The sequence below is a fragment of the Rousettus aegyptiacus genome, unplaced genomic scaffold, assembly GCF_014176215.1.
Source record: "Rousettus aegyptiacus isolate mRouAeg1 unplaced genomic scaffold, mRouAeg1.p scaffold_m13_p_8, whole genome shotgun sequence".
Lineage (NCBI taxonomy): Eukaryota > Metazoa > Chordata > Mammalia > Chiroptera > Pteropodidae > Rousettus > Rousettus aegyptiacus.
In genome coordinates, this window is record NW_023416311.1 from 7690782 (window position 1) to 7711198 (window position 20417).

At 40.8% G+C, this 20417-nt stretch overlaps 1 protein-coding gene across 2 annotated transcripts in view; it reads right to left on the reverse strand.

Annotated features, from left to right (window-relative positions):
• Positions 1-20417, reverse strand: part of PARN (poly(A)-specific ribonuclease) — a 137079-nt gene that overhangs the window by 92366 nt on the left and 24296 nt on the right. For both annotated transcript variants that reach the window (XM_036226344.1, XM_016129790.2), the window contains 6 exons: positions 18947-19024; positions 15256-15299; positions 14074-14116; positions 13280-13355; positions 11088-11198; positions 10715-10784 (listed from right to left, as the gene is read on the reverse strand). In XM_036226344.1, coding sequence (XP_036082237.1) covers positions 10715-10784; positions 11088-11198; positions 13280-13355; positions 14074-14116; positions 15256-15299; positions 18947-19024 — 422 coding nt within the window. The remainder of the gene's footprint in view (positions 1-10714; positions 10785-11087; positions 11199-13279; positions 13356-14073; positions 14117-15255; positions 15300-18946; positions 19025-20417) is intronic.

Genomic DNA, 20417 nt, shown 5'->3' on the forward strand with positions numbered 1-20417 from the left:
CTGCTCGTATGCTGTGTGGCACTCACAAAAAGCTAACTGTGGCAAACAACTAGGTTCTCTGTGAGAGAGAAATCGGGGGAAATTATTGCTCTGGCAGCTACTTTTCCACATTTTTAAGAAGAAAGTAGAAAAAGATTACTTCTCTCTCGGCAACTCGCTGGCAAAAGTCCAACCTGTTTCTGTGAAGTGGCCACGAATGAACGCCTCCAGCATCACAAATTCAACTTTAGCTGCTGATGCAGCACCGAAGACTGGCAAACACTTTCTACAAAGAATCAGACCCTCGAACCTTATCAAAATTCTTGGACCCTACCAACAAGATTCAGACACAGATTCTGGCAACCACCAAACACATGGGCTGCTCAGGAAGCGCACTAGGGAAGATAAAAGATCATCCTTTGATGACAAGGACAGCTCGCCTTGGACTACAGCTTATCTGAACCACTCCCTAGTTGTTCAGTGGCTAAAATAAGATTGCAAAACAATGCCAGCATTAATCCATTTTATGCAGCTGAGCTCAACAAAACAAAAAGGACAAAAGTGATAATCAAAAATGCAGGCATGCAAGAAGTCCTGAAAGTGATTCGGGAATGTTTTGCACAAGAGGCTCAGAGCTCCAGGAACTGAAAAGATCATTAAAGTTCTTTAAAATTCTGCATTACCAAATATATGTATAAAATCAATGATCCTATTCAAAAATGAAAGAAAATATTTAATTTCGCTCCAGCAGGAGCATGCTTGCCAATGCTGTGTGGCAGAGGTACCTGTCTCATTTGGCTTTTAACATGAGCTGCTTCCAAAGCCTCCATGTGAAACGGGGAGCAGGAGTCCTGGCGGGACAAGTCAGGGTTTTAGTCCTGAATCACGACCCAACCCCTCGTGGAGAAAAGTAGAGTGAGAGCTCAGATAGATACAAGCGAAGCTCTCCAAAACGCCTTTTTGTGATGCTCTAGGGCTGATTAAATCACAGCTTCCTGTGATGAGTGGAGCCTAGGTACAAGAAATGAGGCTGCTATCTGAGAATGAGCTTTGGGTGGACGGAATTGTTGAGGCAATGGGAACAACAGACAATGAAGAGAGCCACGCTGTCACGGATCAAAAGGACAAATTTCTCACGTTTGCAGCACAGGAAGAGCTGCTACCTGGGCTACCTTGGCATTGGGCTTTCAGGTCACAACTGCCCCCACACACACCTGATCACCATCAGAAAAACTAGCAAACAGGAGCTTCTCAGGGTTGAGGGAGACACAGAGGTGTGTGACCACTGGGACTTAGCTTACGTAACGTCAGATTTGTATACATACACACATACATAAATAATCTAGAAGAATTTCTAATGTTGTGGCACGTCTTAATAAAAAAGGGCAGTGTTTATTTTGGTCTCTTTCTCTAGCAAAAAAGGAGAAACTTCAAACCCCCCAAACTCTTTTATTCTTCCTTCTAGAAACTCAGTATTTCATTCAATGAGTAAAAATCTGCATTTGTTCATCCGCTCCTTCAAGACTAAACTGCTCTTCCTGAAAAGCTTTTTACCTAAAAAAATAAATAAATAAATAAATAAAATAATAATAATAATAATGATAATTCCAAGTAAAACTGTTTTCCTCTCCTAACACTAAAGACGGAATGCAGAAATGCTGAGTAAAATCTGATCTCTACGCAACTGGAGCAGTGAATTAATTTGTAGCTCACCCCAAGTCCCACGCCTTCCAAAGGAAAACTGGAACCTTTGACGACTGCCAGCTTCAGCATACTTCAAATGGTCTTGGTATTTCCTTCAGGGCATAGCAATAAAAGAACTTCACAAGAAGCTTGTATGCAAGGGCTCATCATTATACATATTTATGTGCTATAAAATACTAATTTTATCGTCTACGGTAGGGAGCATGCAGGCATCTCTCACAAAATAAGCTCATTTATTTTGCTCACTAAAGCTCTTGTGTAAAATCAAAGGGCAGCCACTGGCTAGAAGGGAGTTACTGTGGCATCGGTTATTTTAAATTCACTCGGTTGGGGGGCATACAATTTTCTATCTAGTCACTTGATGTTTTGACAAATAGAGCATTACACGACATTTATCCTGAAGCCAACTCATGTCCTTTCTTAAACAGGAATACACTAGAAACAAAGAGGGAGAAAAAAAGGAAAAAAAGAGAAAACCAGCAGCTCATTTGAATAGTCTCCATCAAATGAACCATATAAATCACATCAAATAAAACTGTTAAATTACGCACTTATACAAAGGCAACGTCTGCAGGGCCAGCGAAACAATGGATCGTAAAATGCCGCAGGAAACTAGTCTCTCACAATCCAGTGGTCAAAGTCAACGTCCTTTAGAATCACTGCTCAGGCTGAGAAAAACAGAAATCTTTCAAAGATACCAGCATTGTTGCTTAAGAAATGTGCAACTACCTGTAGAATTGTCTCTTTTAGGGACTGTGTGCTGTGGAGAAAGAAATCATTTTAGCCAAAGACAGACCTGGGTTATTACCCCTGAGCCTGCCATTTCTGGGGCCCTTGGCAGATGGCCTCGGCTTTAAAATTGGGACATTATTATCTACCTCTGATTACTGCTGTCAGAGGCTACAGTAAGTATGGGTGATAAACTCTGAAGAGTTGAAGATGATCAAAGGAGAAGCTACGTAGTAGCTAGTCTAAATATCTTAGGGTGCACTGCTAACCCCTGAATCATATTAATTAAATGTTAAATATTCTTGGAAATAACTATTGCCTATTTGCTCACAGCCAGGGCCGAAGCAAGAAGAGGCAAACCTAAGAATGCTGACTTTACTACTAACTTGCCTGTAGTGGGCTGAATGGTGGCCTCCAGAGAGGTATGTCCACATTCTCAACCCTGGAACCTGTGCCTGTTGCTTTATTAAGAAAAAGGTTCTTAGCAGATGTAACTAGCAATGAAGTTAAGGGTCCTGAGATGAGGACATTATATTGGACTATCCATCCACTTGGCTAGGACATCACAGGTATCCTTATAAGAGAAAGGCAGAAGGAGACAGGTCATGAACACAGAAGAGGGGGCCATGTGACCATGGAGGCAGAGGTTGGAGGGATGTGGCCACAAGCCAAGGAATACCGCAGTCACCAGAAGCTGGAGGAGGCAAGAAATGGATTCTTCCCCAGAGCCTCTGGAAGGAGCATAGCCCTATCTGTACTTGATTTCAAACTTCTGGACTCCGGAACTGTGAAAGAGTACGTTTCTGTTGTTTTAAACTATCAACCTTGTGGTGACTTGTATAGCAGTCACAGAAAACTAAGATAATACCCTACCATAGAGGAGACAAGCTGTTGAAATATATATCCAAAGGTTGATCTTTTTTTTTATAATAAACTAATTGTTGTCGTAATGACAAACAAGTTTTTAAGCCAGAGGGAACTGTATTATAAAGTAACCAGAGCAAATATAAGGCTAGAATAGCTCAGTATATGGACAGCCCCTGTATGCCCACAGGGCTAGCATGCCAAGCAGAGGTTTGCGGGGTGGATGCTCTTCAAGGTTTCTTTAAAAAGAAGCCTTTGATAAAGCTACAGAAGAAGTTTACTTGATAAATCTGGCAGTCAAGATCGCATATGGAAATCAGATAAGGTAATAACTTAAGGCAAGCACCCCTCCCAAGGCTGTGAAAACATGCACTAGCTCCCAGTCTTAAGAAACCAAACAAAAGGCTTAAGAATATTTGAATGTGCCCTAGACTCACCTGTCGTTTACCTTTATGAAAATCAGCATACTAAAGAACTGTCAGGGTGCTCAAACCGAGCCAATTCTTGGAGATTCTATCCTAGTAATTTGGAGAACTCAAAATGAAATGAACGTGACTCAGGACAAAATAAAGGGCTTCGGTTAAGGCATGTGAGGATAAAATACATTTTGTGTACTATGATAAAATACATCTATACACTAGGAAGAAATTGACTTCAACCCTTCTGGGATGTGGGAGGCGGCTCCAAGCGTTTATAATGGTGCAATTCTACTTCTCCTGGTACCTGACTCCAAAGTTTGCCCAATCTGGAAGAGAGTGAAAATAGACTCTGTTTTTATTAAAAAGCTTACTCCCTAGGCTTTTTATGATTAAAAAGCAATGTCCACAATAGCACCATAGTCCACTTTTAACCAGCTGAGGATGCATGATGAGCTGTGCTCCCTATCTCTGGTTCGAAGTCCGTTTTTGGTAGAAGGTAGGGGTTAGAGGACATTACTCCTCTACTTAATTTACCATTAAGACAAAATTCAAGGCTAACAACTACCGAGCTCTTGAGAAGGCCAAGCGCATTGGAGAAGGGTCCCACAATCACCGCTGCTGGTATCTGTCTCCATCCTGCCTGCCCTGACCTCCTCGGTTCTGGCATCGGCAGGGGTTTCTGAAGAAAATGATGGGCGGGGCATAGCTGCTCCTGATGTCAGACAAGGGAAGCGGACCATCTGCTTTCCTCTGTAGCCTCACAAATGACACAGCCTCGCCACCATCACAAGGCTCAACACACACGAGAGAGACCCACACAGAGGGCAGACAGTCTCTTCTGATTCACATCCCAACCTACCAGCAGGACCTTTTAAATTAACACATAAAGACAGTTATGAGCGTTTTCTTAAGAGGACTTCTAAGTTGCTTTCTCTATAAAAAAAGATTTTATTGGCGCCATGCACTTCTGCCTCTTTCCTCCTGTCAACGCAGAGAGACTGCCACCCGAGGACACTCAGCTAAGTACATACACGCAGCCCTCTTTGCTTACCCGCCACGGACCCTGAGAGCGGGTCAAACGAGGCTCACGGTACTTTCTTGGAAGTTCACTGTGGTGGAAGCCACAGCACCAGCCGCATTCCGTGATGGTTCCCGTCACACGCCATGCTAAGCAGCCTTGTCAATGCTACTCGGCAACCCGAGGGCACCCTGACGAGGTGGGCACTGTCGTCTCCATCGCACAGATGCAGAAACCCAGATTCAGAAAAGACAGGCGCCCGGCCCAAGTGGCGCGACGTGAGCCACGCTGGCCCACTGGACGCCTCTGCTCTCACCCCGCCCGGCCGCCTCGCCTATGAGTGAAGCTCTGGGGAGGCAGCTGCACAACTTCACGGCCGTGAACCTCGAGGCCGATGTGCCCACGAAGTGATCCAGACACAGGAGAGCAATACACATTGACAGGCGTGGTGCTCCAGGTGTTTGGAAATATCAATAGTTTTAATAGGTTCAGATCTCACTGAAGCAATACGTAGGTTCGTGATTGTCAGGGGCTGGGGGGAGGGGGACATGCGGGGTAATGGCTTGATGGCTACGCAGTCTCTGTTTGGAGTGAGGAAAAGTTCTGGAAGTAGACAGTGGTGACGGCTGCACAACGCTGTGAACGCAATTAATGCCACTGAATTGCGCACTTAAAAATGATTAAAATGGCAAATGATACGTGACATATATCTTACCATATTTTAAAAAACTACACCCTATACCAAAAACCATTGAATTGTTCACTTTAAAGGAGTAAACTGTATGGTACGTGAACTTACATCCCTATAAAGATGTTTAAAAAATTTCGAAGAAACAGCGTTGACAGCAGTCATTTAGTAAATGCTACTTCTTTCCTCTTCTCTCAATAAAAAATCTACCACTGAAAATGCTAGACAGCACAAAGACTGAGAAATAAACCATATGCCTCGAAGAAGAAAAATAAGACGAGAAAAGATAACACATTCAAATCTAACTAAACGCCGTGTAGTTACAAGCAGGATTTTCCTTCCCTGACTTTTCTGATTGAGGCTCATAACTGAATCCAAAGCCCCCCTTACGGGAAATGTCCAGTACAAAAGGTGTGACTATATGGTATCTTCTGTGAAAGCAAAAAGCTCTCTATTCGCTCCCAGAGTCTGGTCGGAGAAGCAGAGCTTCAAAGTGTAAATGTCCCCACAGCCGTGGCAGCAGTGACGAACCGAGGCCCATGGTGTGTTGGGCACTGTGCACTTTACCTACTCTCCCATTTCACCCTCAGGACAACCATGCAAATGGGCACTAATAATCTCAATCACAGATGCAGAAGCCAAGGTGCAGCGCGTGTAGGGGACCTGCCCGAGGATGTACAGGTAGGAGTGGGGCTGGGATTCGAACCTACGGAACCGACCCGGAGACCACAACTGCTCTACACTACGTGGCAGCCTGGAGTAAAGCAATTCTCCTGGATAAATTAGCCAAATGGTTTTTAAATTTTAAATGGGGGTGGGGGGGAATAAAAATTTAAAAAATAAAATAAAAATGATAAAATAATAAAAATAAAATTGCAAAAAATAAAACACACACATCCATTTGCTCATTTATTTTGTAAAATATAGTTAATATGGACATTAACTATAATTAGTTAAGAAACTGAAAGGATGGAAATAAAGTTTTATGTTTTTGTAGTAAAAGGAAATTTAAATGGAAATGGAGACCAATTACCTGAAGTGTTGGACACACCCATGTCTTATCAACAGTACGAACTGTTTTACCTCTTGCTTACCCTGGGAGGCAGGTTACCGTAACACTCAAAACAACCAACCTAATTTATATCTGACCTGAACGGTATCTCAGTAAAGACACATTCGACACATCACCTGGGATGTTAGAAATGGACAAAAAGCAGGAATGAGAACAGATTAGCCTCGGCCTCTTGTTCTTTCAGCACCTTGGCTCCTCTGTACGAGGGCAGACAGGCGGGACAGGAGCTGTGGCGAGGGCCTCCCTGCAGGTGGATCAAGCACCACCCTCTTGAGACAAGCGGTCTGCCCTTTGGGACACGTGGCCTATTGACAACCTGCCAGGAACCTGTCATGTGACCTTGCATACCACGCAGCTAAGTGTGAACGGCAGCAGCTAGTAAGTGGGGGGAATGAGGGTTGCTCTGTCTACTATCAATGAAAAGCCTGGGAAGAAAGGAGGGTACAGTTGGCCGTCTGTATCTACGGGTTCCATATCTGCAGATTCCACCAACCACAGATGGAAAAAATAAATTTAACGTCATGTTATTGCTGATGTATACTACGTATTTAGGCCTGCAATGGTTACCTCAGTAAGGAACATGTACGAACTTTTTTTTTTTTCTGGTCATCACTCCCTAAACGAGACAGGATAACAACTAATCAAATAGCACTTACACTGCAGTAGGTATTATAAGTAATCTAGAGAAGAATGAAAGTATATGGGAGAATGTGTATATGTTATACAAAATACTGCACCATTTTGTCTATGGGACTTGAGCACCCATGGATTTTGGTATCCAAAGGGGGCCCTGGAACCAACCCCCCACGGATCCTGGGGATGAAGGTACAGCCCTGATCGTCCCTCTTCTCTCTGTGCTCAGGGCTGTTATATACACCTATACCACCTTCCATAAATTGTTTTTCTGAGTAACAAAACTTCGAAAATGCTCCAAATCAAAGCAATCTTCCTTCCACTGTGGACCAATCTGACACACTTCAACATCATCTGATTTTTCACAAGCTAACACTAAAAGGCAGATACAAGCAAAAGTAGACGCTTCACATTTGTGGCCACCGTATTTCAATTTTATATCCACATAACAAGTTTTCTTATCATGATACTACAAACATAACACATATGCCACTACCACACTGACGTTTCTGAATCTCCTAGCATGTGAAATTTTCTTATATTTCAAGAAAGGGAAACAATATAGCCCGAGGACCTACTAAGTTCTAAGAACTATCAAAGTCCTTCTCCATCTCACACAATCTTTATAACCTCTGTGGGAGGAAAAGTGTGATCCCCATTTTACAAAGGAGGATACAGTCAGTAGAAGAGTGTATCACTCCTAACAGCTTCTCTCCTCATCTGCAGCTTAGAAAGAACAGGCACCAGGATTGTCCCAGTAAAATAAGAGATTTCTAGAAGTATCTTGTTCAGATTCAGAACACTTGTGTGGAAAATGAGGCGGCCATCCTGTGTGTACAGTAAACTATAGGCAACTTCTTCTTTTTAATTCTACTACAGAGAAGAGCCAAAATGAAAGAGTCAGTTGTTTCCTTCTGTCTAAGAACTGAGGTAAATAGAAAATAATCTTCCCAAGAAATCTTCAGAAAAGGTCATCTACAAGAGAGTTCAAGGTGTGTTGCAGAAACAGATGGCTGTTAATAAAACATTTTGTGCTTTTTGTGATGCAACAAAAAGTAAAAGCAGAGAGTATTTTTAGTTCTTCCCAGCCTCAAAGGATTTGACCAAAGGATCTTCTCTCAGCCTGGTTTTCCATGCATTGATTACAACTAACTGAGGTTTTAAAAGAAGGTAAATCACTTCCTGACAGCCTGTCATTAGCAGTGGTCTGATCCGAGCTCTCTTAAGACTTTCATTCTGATTCCAGCAAAGGAAGGAGAAATACGGGAGGTGACAAAAGGGCACCGTGCAAAATCCTCGTGGGACATTCCTGTAAACAAATATGGCTCAGAACACACTTTATATTACACTCGGTCTCCGAACACTGGCTGTCTTGGGCCTTTTCAACAGTTGACTCTAGAAAGCTTCCCGAAAAGGTACCTAATACAGAAAAGTGCTAATTTAGAAGAAAGCAGAAATAGGTTGAGCTTATCTCTCCTCCAGGTTTACTTTTTAAACATAAATCTGGTGACAGGAGAACAAAATATTATTTGCGTATGTGGGTTGTTTGATGACCTTCAAAATTTATGTTAGGACTATGCATATTTGGTTAAGCTTACACTGAGAAAAGCCTGGTGCCAACATAAATAAACCCACAGAAAAACTAACAGATTTTTCTAAAATCAACTATTGAGAAAATGTTTATGGTAATTGTTGGATGTTTTTCTACACGGATAATCTTGGAAAAAATGACAAAATCAAGGTTTAATGTTATAAATCAAACTTGCATGTAAGAAAGAATGAGGGCGGTATTAACACAGAAAGATGTCAAAAGAAGCAAATGCTTTTCCTACTTTCTAAATGAATTAAGAATGGATGACTGTCCTTGACTAAGCCATTCCAATACAGAATAATAAAAACAGTTCTTATGTTGCATTTCGAATCCTGCTGGATTTTTTTTTTTTAATCTTCAAAGATGAAGAAAATATTCTTCCTTTATAGATAGGAAAAAAGAGAGCAAAAAAAAAATCAAATTAGGTAGAAATTTTCAATACAATATCACAGGAGGATTCCTGAACCTCAACTATTTTTGGTATGTATCTAGGTTTCGACAAAAAAATCTGAATGGACACATCCCAATTCAAAATGAAGCTATGTGTTTATTGTCCAGTTCTTCTGAGTAATGGTCTTGCACATTAGCAATATTAAATTGATCTAGGAATATACGGTCTTACTTAAGTTCTTTAATCAAAGCTTATTTTAGGTGCTCTTTTATGTTGGTCACAGAGATTACTGATCAACCAGGTACTGCTTATATCTAACCCAGTTTGTATTTATCCTATGATTTTATAAGGAGTTGATTTCATGGAGAATAGGACTGTTGTTTTCAATATTTATAAATAAGCACATATCTCTCAGTTAAAAAAAAATCGTTGAATAATGAACATTATGCATGTAAAAATGTAAGGAACGACCATGATCCAAACAATATTTAGCATCACCTGTAGGTTCCATGGTCTATGACATAAATTGCCCTGAAATAAGAATTAAGAGCTGAGAAAAATCCTGTTTTACCCATAAGGAACTGGATAGACAGCAAGGACTCAACCATTAGCAGAATTAATTTCCCATACAGAAAAACTCAATGCGATTTCTAACATACATCACACTGTTACCCAGTCCACTTTGAAAGACATTTGGAAAGTCAAACACAGTTACTTCTGAACTTTCACAGAAAAGAACGAAGATTAAAAAAATAAGAAGCCACAGTATGATAAAATCCCCTCACTCAGAATACACAAATTCTGAACCTGTTCCAAGCCAGATGTTTGGAATTAACATCTGTCTCTGCAGCATGTCACCCAAGTATAAGCATGTGATACCAGTATTTACACAGACATCCTAAGGAGACAGTATTCTTACCGGGTAAAGCACTGATAGGATTGCAAAGTGCTGCACGGAATGTAAGGAAATGATGTAACCGACCCAACACCAAAATACTCTTTCTCTCAGTGATGGTGATCGCTGTGAGCCGCCTTGTTCTGTCTGGCGAGCCCAGAACCTCCTAGCGCCAACCCCGCTAAGAGCTGGAGTAGAGATGAAGGTTTAGGCCTCTGGCACAGAGCCAAACTGCGGCCCGCTTCAGGACATCCATAACTTTAATAGTCTCAATGGTGCCAAGAAAGCACAAATCATACTTTGAAGTAATAATCTTGAGGTTCTTTGAAAATGCTCTGAACTCAGACTTCTCGCTAAATCATGAAGGTACATGAGCAAGCTTCTGCTTCACTGAAGCCACTGAGGGCTCATGACGCAATGACAATCGCAGCTTCAAACACACGCACAGCCTCCCTTACAGGTAATTTAAACGCCACAAACACCAGTTTTTTGTCTTAGAAAAGATGTACTATCTTTGGCAGTGCTTTCTTTTATTTCTTTTTAACCAACATATTTAATAAGTTATTTCCCAAATGGTTAATTTCTACATTCAAAAAGCATGAGTTACCAGAGATGTGAAAAATTTCATCTAAAAATACACTACACCTCCCCATCCTCCCTGATTGACATCCCAGATACCAGGCTAGTCCACAGTGAGAGAACATGGGCCCTGGGACCCACTGATTACTTACTTGTTAAAAAAAGGTTCGATGAGTTTTGATCTGGCAGACACATGAATTTTTGGAGGACTAAGAAAAGAACCTAATGGAGAAAAGAATCGAGAGTATTATAGACAGTCAAGTAGACAAAGCCTGAAAGTTCAGGCAAAAATACATTTAAATCACAGTATGGGTCGGCACGGGTGAAGCTCACATGGGCCGAGTTCCACATCCCAGGTACGAGTCCATGGTTCCTCCAGTGCACGCTCTATCACCCCACCCCAGTCTCCTGCGACTCCTGATGCTTCCCACGTCTAACTGGGTGAGTGGATCCCAGGGAAATGGTAGACAGGTGACATCCCCTCCAGACCACCGTGCGTTTGACAGAAACGTGTACAGCGAGTACCTAGGTAGTTTGCCATGGAGATAAAACACAGTCCTGTGATGTAAGCATCATAGCCTGCCTCGTGGAGCTGTTCGGAAGCCGTGTCATAACTTGGAAAATCTTCTGCGCTTTCTAAAGAGAAAAAATAAAACAGTTTTCCCAAAGACATCACAAATCATGAAGACTAGTAAGCATGTTGCCTTATCGAAAACAAATTGCATTAGTTTGTGCTGCAGAAATATCCTAGATAAATTTGCATTTAAAAAGCTATCTATTTCTCAGTCTCTCCACCTAAGCCCATACAACACGAGGTACCAGAGTCACTGAAAAAGGGAGCTTTGGCCTAGACCAGAGCGATGCCTCAGTTATTCACAAAGACTCGGCCGCAGGCCTCCCCATGGCACACTGGTGCTACTTATGGTCATGCACAACTCACCTAGGACAATGATTCCTTTACTAATGGCTTTCTAAGGTCACAAAAAGGGGAGTCTTCCCTTATGGATACTGCAATGTGGGGACACAGAGGAACTGCAGAGCAATGACTCATAGCCTGGACCCTGGAGTGCCACCGTCTGCATTTGAACCTTTGCTCACCACTCATTTGTCATCTTGAGCAGGTTATTTCACCTCTGGGCCTCTATTTTGGAAGAATAAAGATAATAATCATACTTCTCTCATTTTTTCGTGTGATGTTTTTCTGAGGATCAGATAAGCTAATACAAGCAAGGCTCCTGCACAGTGCTTAGCACAAGGTAAACACTCAGCAACTATTATCTATCAATAATACCCCAGGTAACCCTCCCCAAACCAAAAGACTCCAATCAATATTGGTAGCTCAGTCCAACAGTGTCCTCTACTATGCGGCCAGGCTTACAGATGTAAATACAACCAACTCCAAACACAGACCAGAACTGGCTGTAATGCGGCCCTTGGAACATGGGGCCACTTTACAGGAGCGATCACTTTGTATCATGATTCTTTTGTCACATGATGCACACAGATACTGAGAGGATAACATCTGAGAAGAGTCACCTGCTAGAGAAAATCCCCTACCAGACACCAGGATATTATATAGAACTAATAGGATAAAAGTTGGATAATACAAAGGATAAAATAATAGGATAATAGGGTAACTCGTAAATAATTATTTCCCAGAACCATTCTGGAAATGAATATCAAAAAGGTAATAACAGAATCAAAAGCGTGAAGGGAAATTAACAATGAGAAGCTATAACTGTTTTTATATCAATACAATGCTCTTTAAACAAAAATTCTTTAACCTCCATAAGTATTAAATACTAGACTTTAATAAGCTTTAAAAATAATCTTTTAACATGACAGTCAACGAATAGCCTCTACTACTGGCTGAAACACAGATTTCAAAATCAATTATTTCCATTATATTGCTATAGAAAAGATCAGGTTTCTTTTCCCCAATGCTTTTTCTTAATTCCTTTTTTGGATTATTACCCAGAAAAGGAGGCAAATTACTACTCTTGGCTACTTTAATACCTTATGGTGTCGATTTCTGAATCTTTGGTCCTATTATCCATGTCTTCGGAAGTTTGCAGACTATAACTCATGAAAGGCTAATTATAGTAGTATCAGCAGCACAATGAGACAAACAGGAAGTCACACCTGGAAGTTTCACCAAATACCTGGGCAGTAGAGGTGGCCGGATATGGCAAAACATCTCCGCCCAGAGAAACATTCCTCCCTGCTTCTGGTTTCCCTCGCTGCTGCCACCCCACTGCTAAGACACCTCTGGAGGAGGCAGGGGTGGAGACAAGTCTCGTTTCTCATCTGTAAACCCGGTTCTTGGGTTTCTCTGAGACAAAAAGTATATTTTCATTCTAGCCCCGGCAATTAATCACCAACTCTTTGTTTCTGCTTAAACAATGCCACCACAGAAAAGGACGCATCAAATTTTGGGAGAATTCCAAGCATTAGGAAATAAAAGCCCTGAAGCCTTACTTGCCAAATTTCTCAACAAACAGGCTACCCAATTCTATGAACATAAAACTAATGTAAGATTAGAAGACCATTTTTATTCAGAAAACAGAATTCAGCACAGGGTGTAAGCAAGTTAATTTAGTCAAAATCTATAAATGTGCAATCTGGTTTCTAGAACGGTTTCACCTTCTACAGTTTACATCAATACACAATCATCCCAAAGAGTCTGAAGGTTGTCATTTTAGATTCTGTGTTCTTACCAACTTTAGGAGGGGTGAAAGGTGTCTCTTTTAACCGCTTTTCCAATTCTGCAAGGGATGTGTTGTTAATGAGATCCTGCAAACCGGTAAGCAAAGAACTGTGAGCCTTCATCGTCTCAGTGCAACAACGCACATCAGAGAGATTCGCTGAACGCCGCGACCCAAAAAAAAAAAAAAAAGAAAAAAGAGGAGCGCATCCAATACCGCCCCCTTGTGTTCTTTAAAAGAAATGCAGGAAGCATCGTCTGCCAACGTGAAAGAGAAGCAGCAAGTTTAATTCCACCACATGGAAAGTTTAGTCATTATGAAAGAAGATTTTTCATGCGTGTGTCACATAGCTACAGACCTGGGGTCGCAAAGCTGCACTTTCCTTACACTGGACTGACACTGGTTTCACTCAGCTGCACAGTCACTTCACAAAGGTGTAAATGAGACCTTCACCTGAATTTCCTTGATTATACGACACACCCGAAATACATAAAGGAAGGAAATCTGTGCATGTGCGACCTATTCAAAAGTACATGATGTATTTTAATGCTAAAAACTTACATTCAAAAAGAATAAAAGGGGGGGAAATTCCACCACCCAAAGATAACCGCTATTCACATTTTAATATATTTATTTCTATTTTTTTTTCCAATTTTTTTTTCATTCTTTTCTTTTTTTTTTTGTGGGAAAAGAGGTAGATGTATATGAAAAATGACATTTAAATAGACCAAGAGCCAGAGCTCTTAGTAGCAATTCAGGAAATTTCAAATATAGCGTATCAATGATAGTCAAATTTTTTTAAATACCTTAAAAGGTTGTGTGCTGGCCATCAATTTAGTATCCAAGAGTCTAAAAACAAAATAATTTTTAATATGGTGAACAAAATGTATATCAGTGTTCAAAATGTCTTTTACTCAAATGAACAGCCTACTGTCTTAAAAGTGGACAGGGGAACTAAGCACATTAACCACCGTGAGCCTAGCTCTGCATCCCTGGACACTTGGCCCCCTCAGTCAGGGACTTTGTCGTACTCGGAGCTCGTCCCCTGAGATGCCGTGGGCTACACCAATCTCAAGGTCAAGTCAAATATCCTCATATGTTTTTACACAGCTCAAAACCCACTGCAGGTCCAACTCTGCCAAGCCATCACCATCTACCACCACGAGGCTGGTACGACATAAATTCTCGGAGGGTTGAAATCTGCATTTGGTAATTTCATGCTATTGTTGTTATTTCTTATTATTCTGTTTCAGAGACTGCAATATTAAAGAGAGAGAGAGAGAGAGAGAGAGACTAATATGAAAACTGTTTCTCTCCCCATAAATGTAAAGACTAGATAAAAGGCTGCTGAAAAAGCAACGGCCCCGCTGGCACACCTGTCCCTCTTCAGACAGGTCCTCCAATGCAGAGGCTTGCTCTGCACTTGGGCTCCACATGATCGACATGTGATCTATCAGACTAACCGGCGATATTAACTCCGGAAGACACTAATGGGTAGAAGCTCTGACTCAAAGCTGAGGGGAAAATCTCTAGCCAGACAGTTCTTGACTGACTACAGAACACTCAACTGGATATATTCAACTATATCCAAATATGTATCAACTACATCCAAATATATATTCGACTGCATCCAATATTGAACTGGATACTCTCAACGGGACACTTCGCTGTGACAAGACCCATCCGACATAGAGGAAAGACAAGTGCTGGCTCAGGAAAACTTCAGTTCTTCTGGCAGCAAGACATGGGATGAGAAAAAAGGAGCTTCCGTCTATTTTTAGTCTTAGTACGATTTTGATTTTTCATAGAATAACAAAACCAATCATCAATTATAAAAGTAAAACATTACAACCTCGGGTCTATTAAACCATTTCTCGTGAATTGGATTATAATCACAATCTAATAGTTTTAATCAATTACTATACACCTGCATTATGAATGCCATGATGAGTGTTTTAAATAAAGACAAATCCTCAAAGAAAGCTTACCTAGGGAAAACACACGTTGTCATCTCCTTAAATTCATTTAAGTCCTAAAAGACAAGAGATGGCTTGTTACAATTAACACATGCAGTAGTAAAAATATACATAATATTTCTAGTTCCACAGGTCTCTTCTGAAACTAATTGTGATTCCTCACACAGGCCCCTCAAGCTAAACTGCAAGACCCATTTCTAGTTAATAATAACTTATTTAAAAATCTTCACAATTTCCTCTGACCTGATTGATATAAAACCGTTGCATAACATAATGAAAACAGATATAGAGGAAGAAGAAAAGGTTTCTATTATAATGTAGAAAACCTTCAATAATGGCTCTGTTACACAAATTCAACATTATAGTGGGACCGGCAACGTTATTTACATAAAATGGTTCATACGGGAAATGGACACCCTGTGAATGATGTTACACCTTTACTGGAAACATCTTTGAAATGTTAAAGTGGCCACTAAAACACACACTTTCAATATTCAATTCCTGCTTTAGTCAGAAAATTGCTTAAGGGGCACCGAGAGCAAGTGCCTAAATTAGACAATTCATTTTCCAAGTTTATTTTGATCAGGAAGTCTGAAGCTGAAATCAGAGTCCTCTAATTCTGAATTAACTCATTTACATACATAATTGCCACGCTAGACTGACAGTCATACTCCTGACCCTTTGTGACTACACTTCTCTTCGGCCGTTATTCATGCTTCACAGGAAACTGCCATTTCTAATTAGCCTTTCGAGTCTGTAAATACAGATGGTATTTAGCTAGTTTGCAATATTTACTGGCTTTTCAAAGGCTGTTGTTAAATTAATGGACAATACAGGAGCAAGTAGCCTCAATGCTAACCCAAACAAAAACGCAGTGAGGATTGTTTGCAAACTCTCAATACCATTACAAAGCTTGACAAGCAAGAAAAGATTAGAATTATGGCTACTTGGAGGGCCGGCAACAGCGAAGTTCTAGCCCAGTGCCTCCTAAAAGATCATGAGGAAGTACCATGAAGATTCTTAAGAAGAGATTCTCCCCTAAAAGGCAGCTCCAAAATATGGGTTCTTTAGTAAACTTTTAAATGTAAATTTTGGTACTATACCAGTGTATGTAAAAGTTCTACCATTTTAAATAGCTTTTATCATTTATTCTCATTGCTTCTTTCAAAGGTAGATGGAAGGAAACCATTTTCTTCCTCTGACAATGACAGAATATAAAGAATTAACTTCCTCAGGTTATCTTAGTAATAAAGGATGAAACCACTTACCCTAACCCACATCTACTCTACAACAAATCTCACGTGCTCTTTCTACTAGAATCTGATTTAAAACTAGTTTCATTCAAGGTAACATTTATTAAGTGCTTATGTACAAAATGCTCTGCTAGGCATTTAGATGCAGGCAGTAACAAGGTTACATTCTTTGTCTGATAACCTAGGAGAAGGGGGGCAAGCTGTATAGATAAAATTTATGCGCCATAACAGGTACGCAGTTCTGTGGGAGTTCAGAGAAAGGAAAGATCTCCTCTTGGCAAGGCAGCTGGCAGGGAAAACTTCCTGGAAAAGGCCTAAGCTAGACCTTGGGAAGACAGGTAAAGGTGTATACAGCAAGCATTGAGAAAAGCTAGAGAAAATTCAAGTTGGAGGAAATAATATAGCAAAAACACAAAGTACTTCTCAGGAACAAATGAGCAGGTCCGGATGGGAATAAGGAGAGTAAAGGAGTGGCCAGACTACACGAGAAGGCTGGGACAGACCACAGAAAGAATGATACGTCAGGCTAAAGGGAATCAACTGTATAGAAAAGCAAAGAATGTGTGATTAATTCAGAATTTGGAGCAGGGTCAGTGATGTGAACAGAGCCATATACCAGAAGATTATAAAACTGGCACAGTGGGAGACACTCGTTTGTTAAGTCAATCTTTAATATCTCCTATGTGCCAGGCTCTGCTCAGTATCCAAGACACCTATAAACATAGCATTAAATATGGTTTCCTCTTTCCTTACTGATAATTCCATTGCTTCAAAGGTCAAAAAGTCATGAGGGAAGCTGCTACGTTGGTCTGTTTGACCAGTAAAAAGCAGTTAACCTGAAATAAACATTAGCTCTCTAGCTTTACAACAATGCAACATTTCATACGCATCATGTTTGTCTTGAGGTTCATAAGCATGAAGCCTTTTGAGTCCCAGGCGGTAACAGTTGTCATGAAAAGCAATGACAACCTTCAGGTTGCAGAAATAAGACAAAGGGAGCGATCAAGCCACGGTGTTCATGGCTGGGCCATGTTGGACTTCTACAAAGGAAAGTGATCAAGATGCTGATGGCTCCTAAGAAATGTTAAGTAACCAAGGCTTTGAGGACGTATAAATGAGCCTGAACTCCAAAGTAGGTATCTCTCAATCCAGAAACATTAAAGATTAATCTGGTGACAATTTAAAGCAGGGGTTGAGAAACTATGAACTGCAGGCTACATCTAGCCCACAGCCTACTTTTTAAATAAAGTTTTATTGGAACAAAGCCACGCCGTTTGTTTATGCATTCTATGATAGTCCTCAGGCTACAGTAGCAGTATTGAGAGTTAAGACAAAGGCTGTACCAGCCTGGAAAATCCACAATATTTACTTTACTATTTGGCCCTTTATAGATAAAGTTTGCCAACCTATGGTTTAAAAGATGGGCTGAAGGGTAAAGTAAGGCACGGAATCTTGCCTCGAGTTTGGTAGACTCCACATGAAAAATGATGCTATTTGCAATTAAAATGAAAAGAATCCGGACAGGAGAGACAGCATGGAGACAAAAGTGCCAGGTTTTGTCACTTAGCAGATCTGGGGGACAGAAGAAGAGTCGACCCCATGTTAAAAATAGTATTGGTGACTGGGTATTATGTATAGTAAAGGAATCGGGAGAAAGAACTGGTTTGGAGACAGGAAGAACAAAGGAAAGGTAGTGTAAGGTACGCATCTGGTTTGAAACACATACATTTTAAACATCACTTAGTCTGAAGCCTATCCAGGTGGAGACGTGTGGAGTCCCGCATGAGCGATGTGCCCAGATCTGGGGAGAAATCACAGCTGCAGATAGCAATGTAGGTACCTTCCGCTGAAGTTCTGAAAGTGGGTGAGATCGTTACAGAACAGAAAATTCAGAGAGAAAATAGAGGACAGGGGAGGACAAGTGAGATGAGGCCAGGTGCAATCAGGGAGCAGGGAGGAAGAAACGGAAGAGAAGGTGTTTTCCTGAGGAGCCAAAGAAGCTCATGGTTTGATGCACTGAGATGACTTGGCTCCAAGAATGAAAATACAAGAAGGGCAACGGAGAATCCAAGGGAAGCAGCTTAGCATAAGGCAATCCAGAACTCCTGTGGTTCCACACTGGAGCGGTTAGCATGTCTACTTCACACAGAGGTCTTGGGTTTGATCTCAGCGGAACGAGCAGTTGTGGGTCCTCCATGCCCCCTCAAAAGCGGAGGGGCTCCTTTTGAAACTCATGTAGGGCCTGGTCCAGCGCGGTTGACCTAAAGCACCACTCACCTTCAAGTCCCTGCTACATCTCACACTGGCAGCACCAAACTAGACAAGCACGCCTGTGGCCAAGGAAGCCCTGCCAAACGCTAACTGAGCAAACCGCTGGCATTAAGATAAAATAAATGTTTTGTCTTGCGCTGGCAGATGACCGAGGATCCCTTAAGTGACAAGGCACTTACCGCAGGCAGGGGGCAGTAGAACTGGTGGACCGTGTGCATGACATCCAAGAGCATGTTGTGTCCAATAACAAGTTTCCCCTATAGAAAGTCAAGGTTAGAAAAAAAGACTTCCGGGTACAAAAAGTATAGCAGGGCCTGATGTGCAATGGATGGCTCCGATTCCATGATGACTCTGTACTAAATTTATTTTTCCACATTAAAAAAATATATATATATATAAGTATATGCAAATTAGGGCTGGCTTCATTTCTCTTCAATTTGGGGGGTGTTAAATCTAGAATGCAAAATAAAAGCTCCAAATGCTTTTGATTTCACTGATCTTTCACTTTGATTTTTATTAACTTTTCCACCTACAAGAATCGGAAGCAGTAAAATTTTAATGAAAGAGCTCAAGTTAAAAGGTAAAATCTGAAAACACCAAGTCCCTTGGACGGCCAAATAATTTGTGAACCAACTCCAAATACCCGTCCAGGACTGTGTTCTTTTTTTTTTTTTTCTTTTCTTTCTTTCTTTTTTTTTTTTGACAGACCAATTGCAATCTTTATTAAAGTTATTTTTACAAATTTATGTCTCCTAATAGGAAAAGGCCGATTTTTACTTTGACGTGTGCTTTGAATATTAACATCAGTAGGAGGAACTTCAGCTGAATAGATTTCAGACTTCAAATATGTGACTGCGTCCTTCATCTCTAGTTATGTGACTGCGTCCTTCATCTCTAGGTCTTCCATCTCCCAACTACTGACCAAGATCAGTTGAAAACCCATGACTTTTGAATGCCACACTTTCATAGAAGGAATCCTCTAGGGTGGCTTGAATCCAAACGGTAATTAGATCTAGGACAACACAGGACAGCTACTCTTCCAATACATCTATAGCAGAAGTTACCACATCCAGGTCAGAAAGTGAGAGCGTTTGACTCCTGCTAGTATCTGTTTTGATTTCACTATCAATATGATAATTATGTAGCGACTGTACATTTTCTGAGATGCATCCTTCTCCCGGAAGGCTATTTAGCACCTTGGCAAAGGACTGCATTCTTTAAAACAACTTATTTATTTTTAAAAGATACATTCATAACAATGCTAAAAAACAAAAATGACTTTCTAATTATATTAAACAGAATTACTTTTCATTTCCTTTATTATCTATATCAAAATTCATATGACATGTTCTTAAATATTATTTTTTATTAAATTATTGCTTTTCAACCAATTGAAGTAAAAGATGTGTGCAATTAATTTGCTCCATTTTGATAAAAATTAAGCTACCCAAAGGGAACATCAACTTAAATTTAGCTAGCCAGGTGACACCATTTCTAACATAAAGCACCAGGTCACCACGATGGAGGTTTTTACTAAGTCCCAGTGGACCTTCAGAGTAACATTCCTTGCTTGAGTCGCAGGACTAAACATAATTCTTTGAAATAAATCACTCTACAGAGAAGCTCCCAAATCCAACAGACAAGCTATCA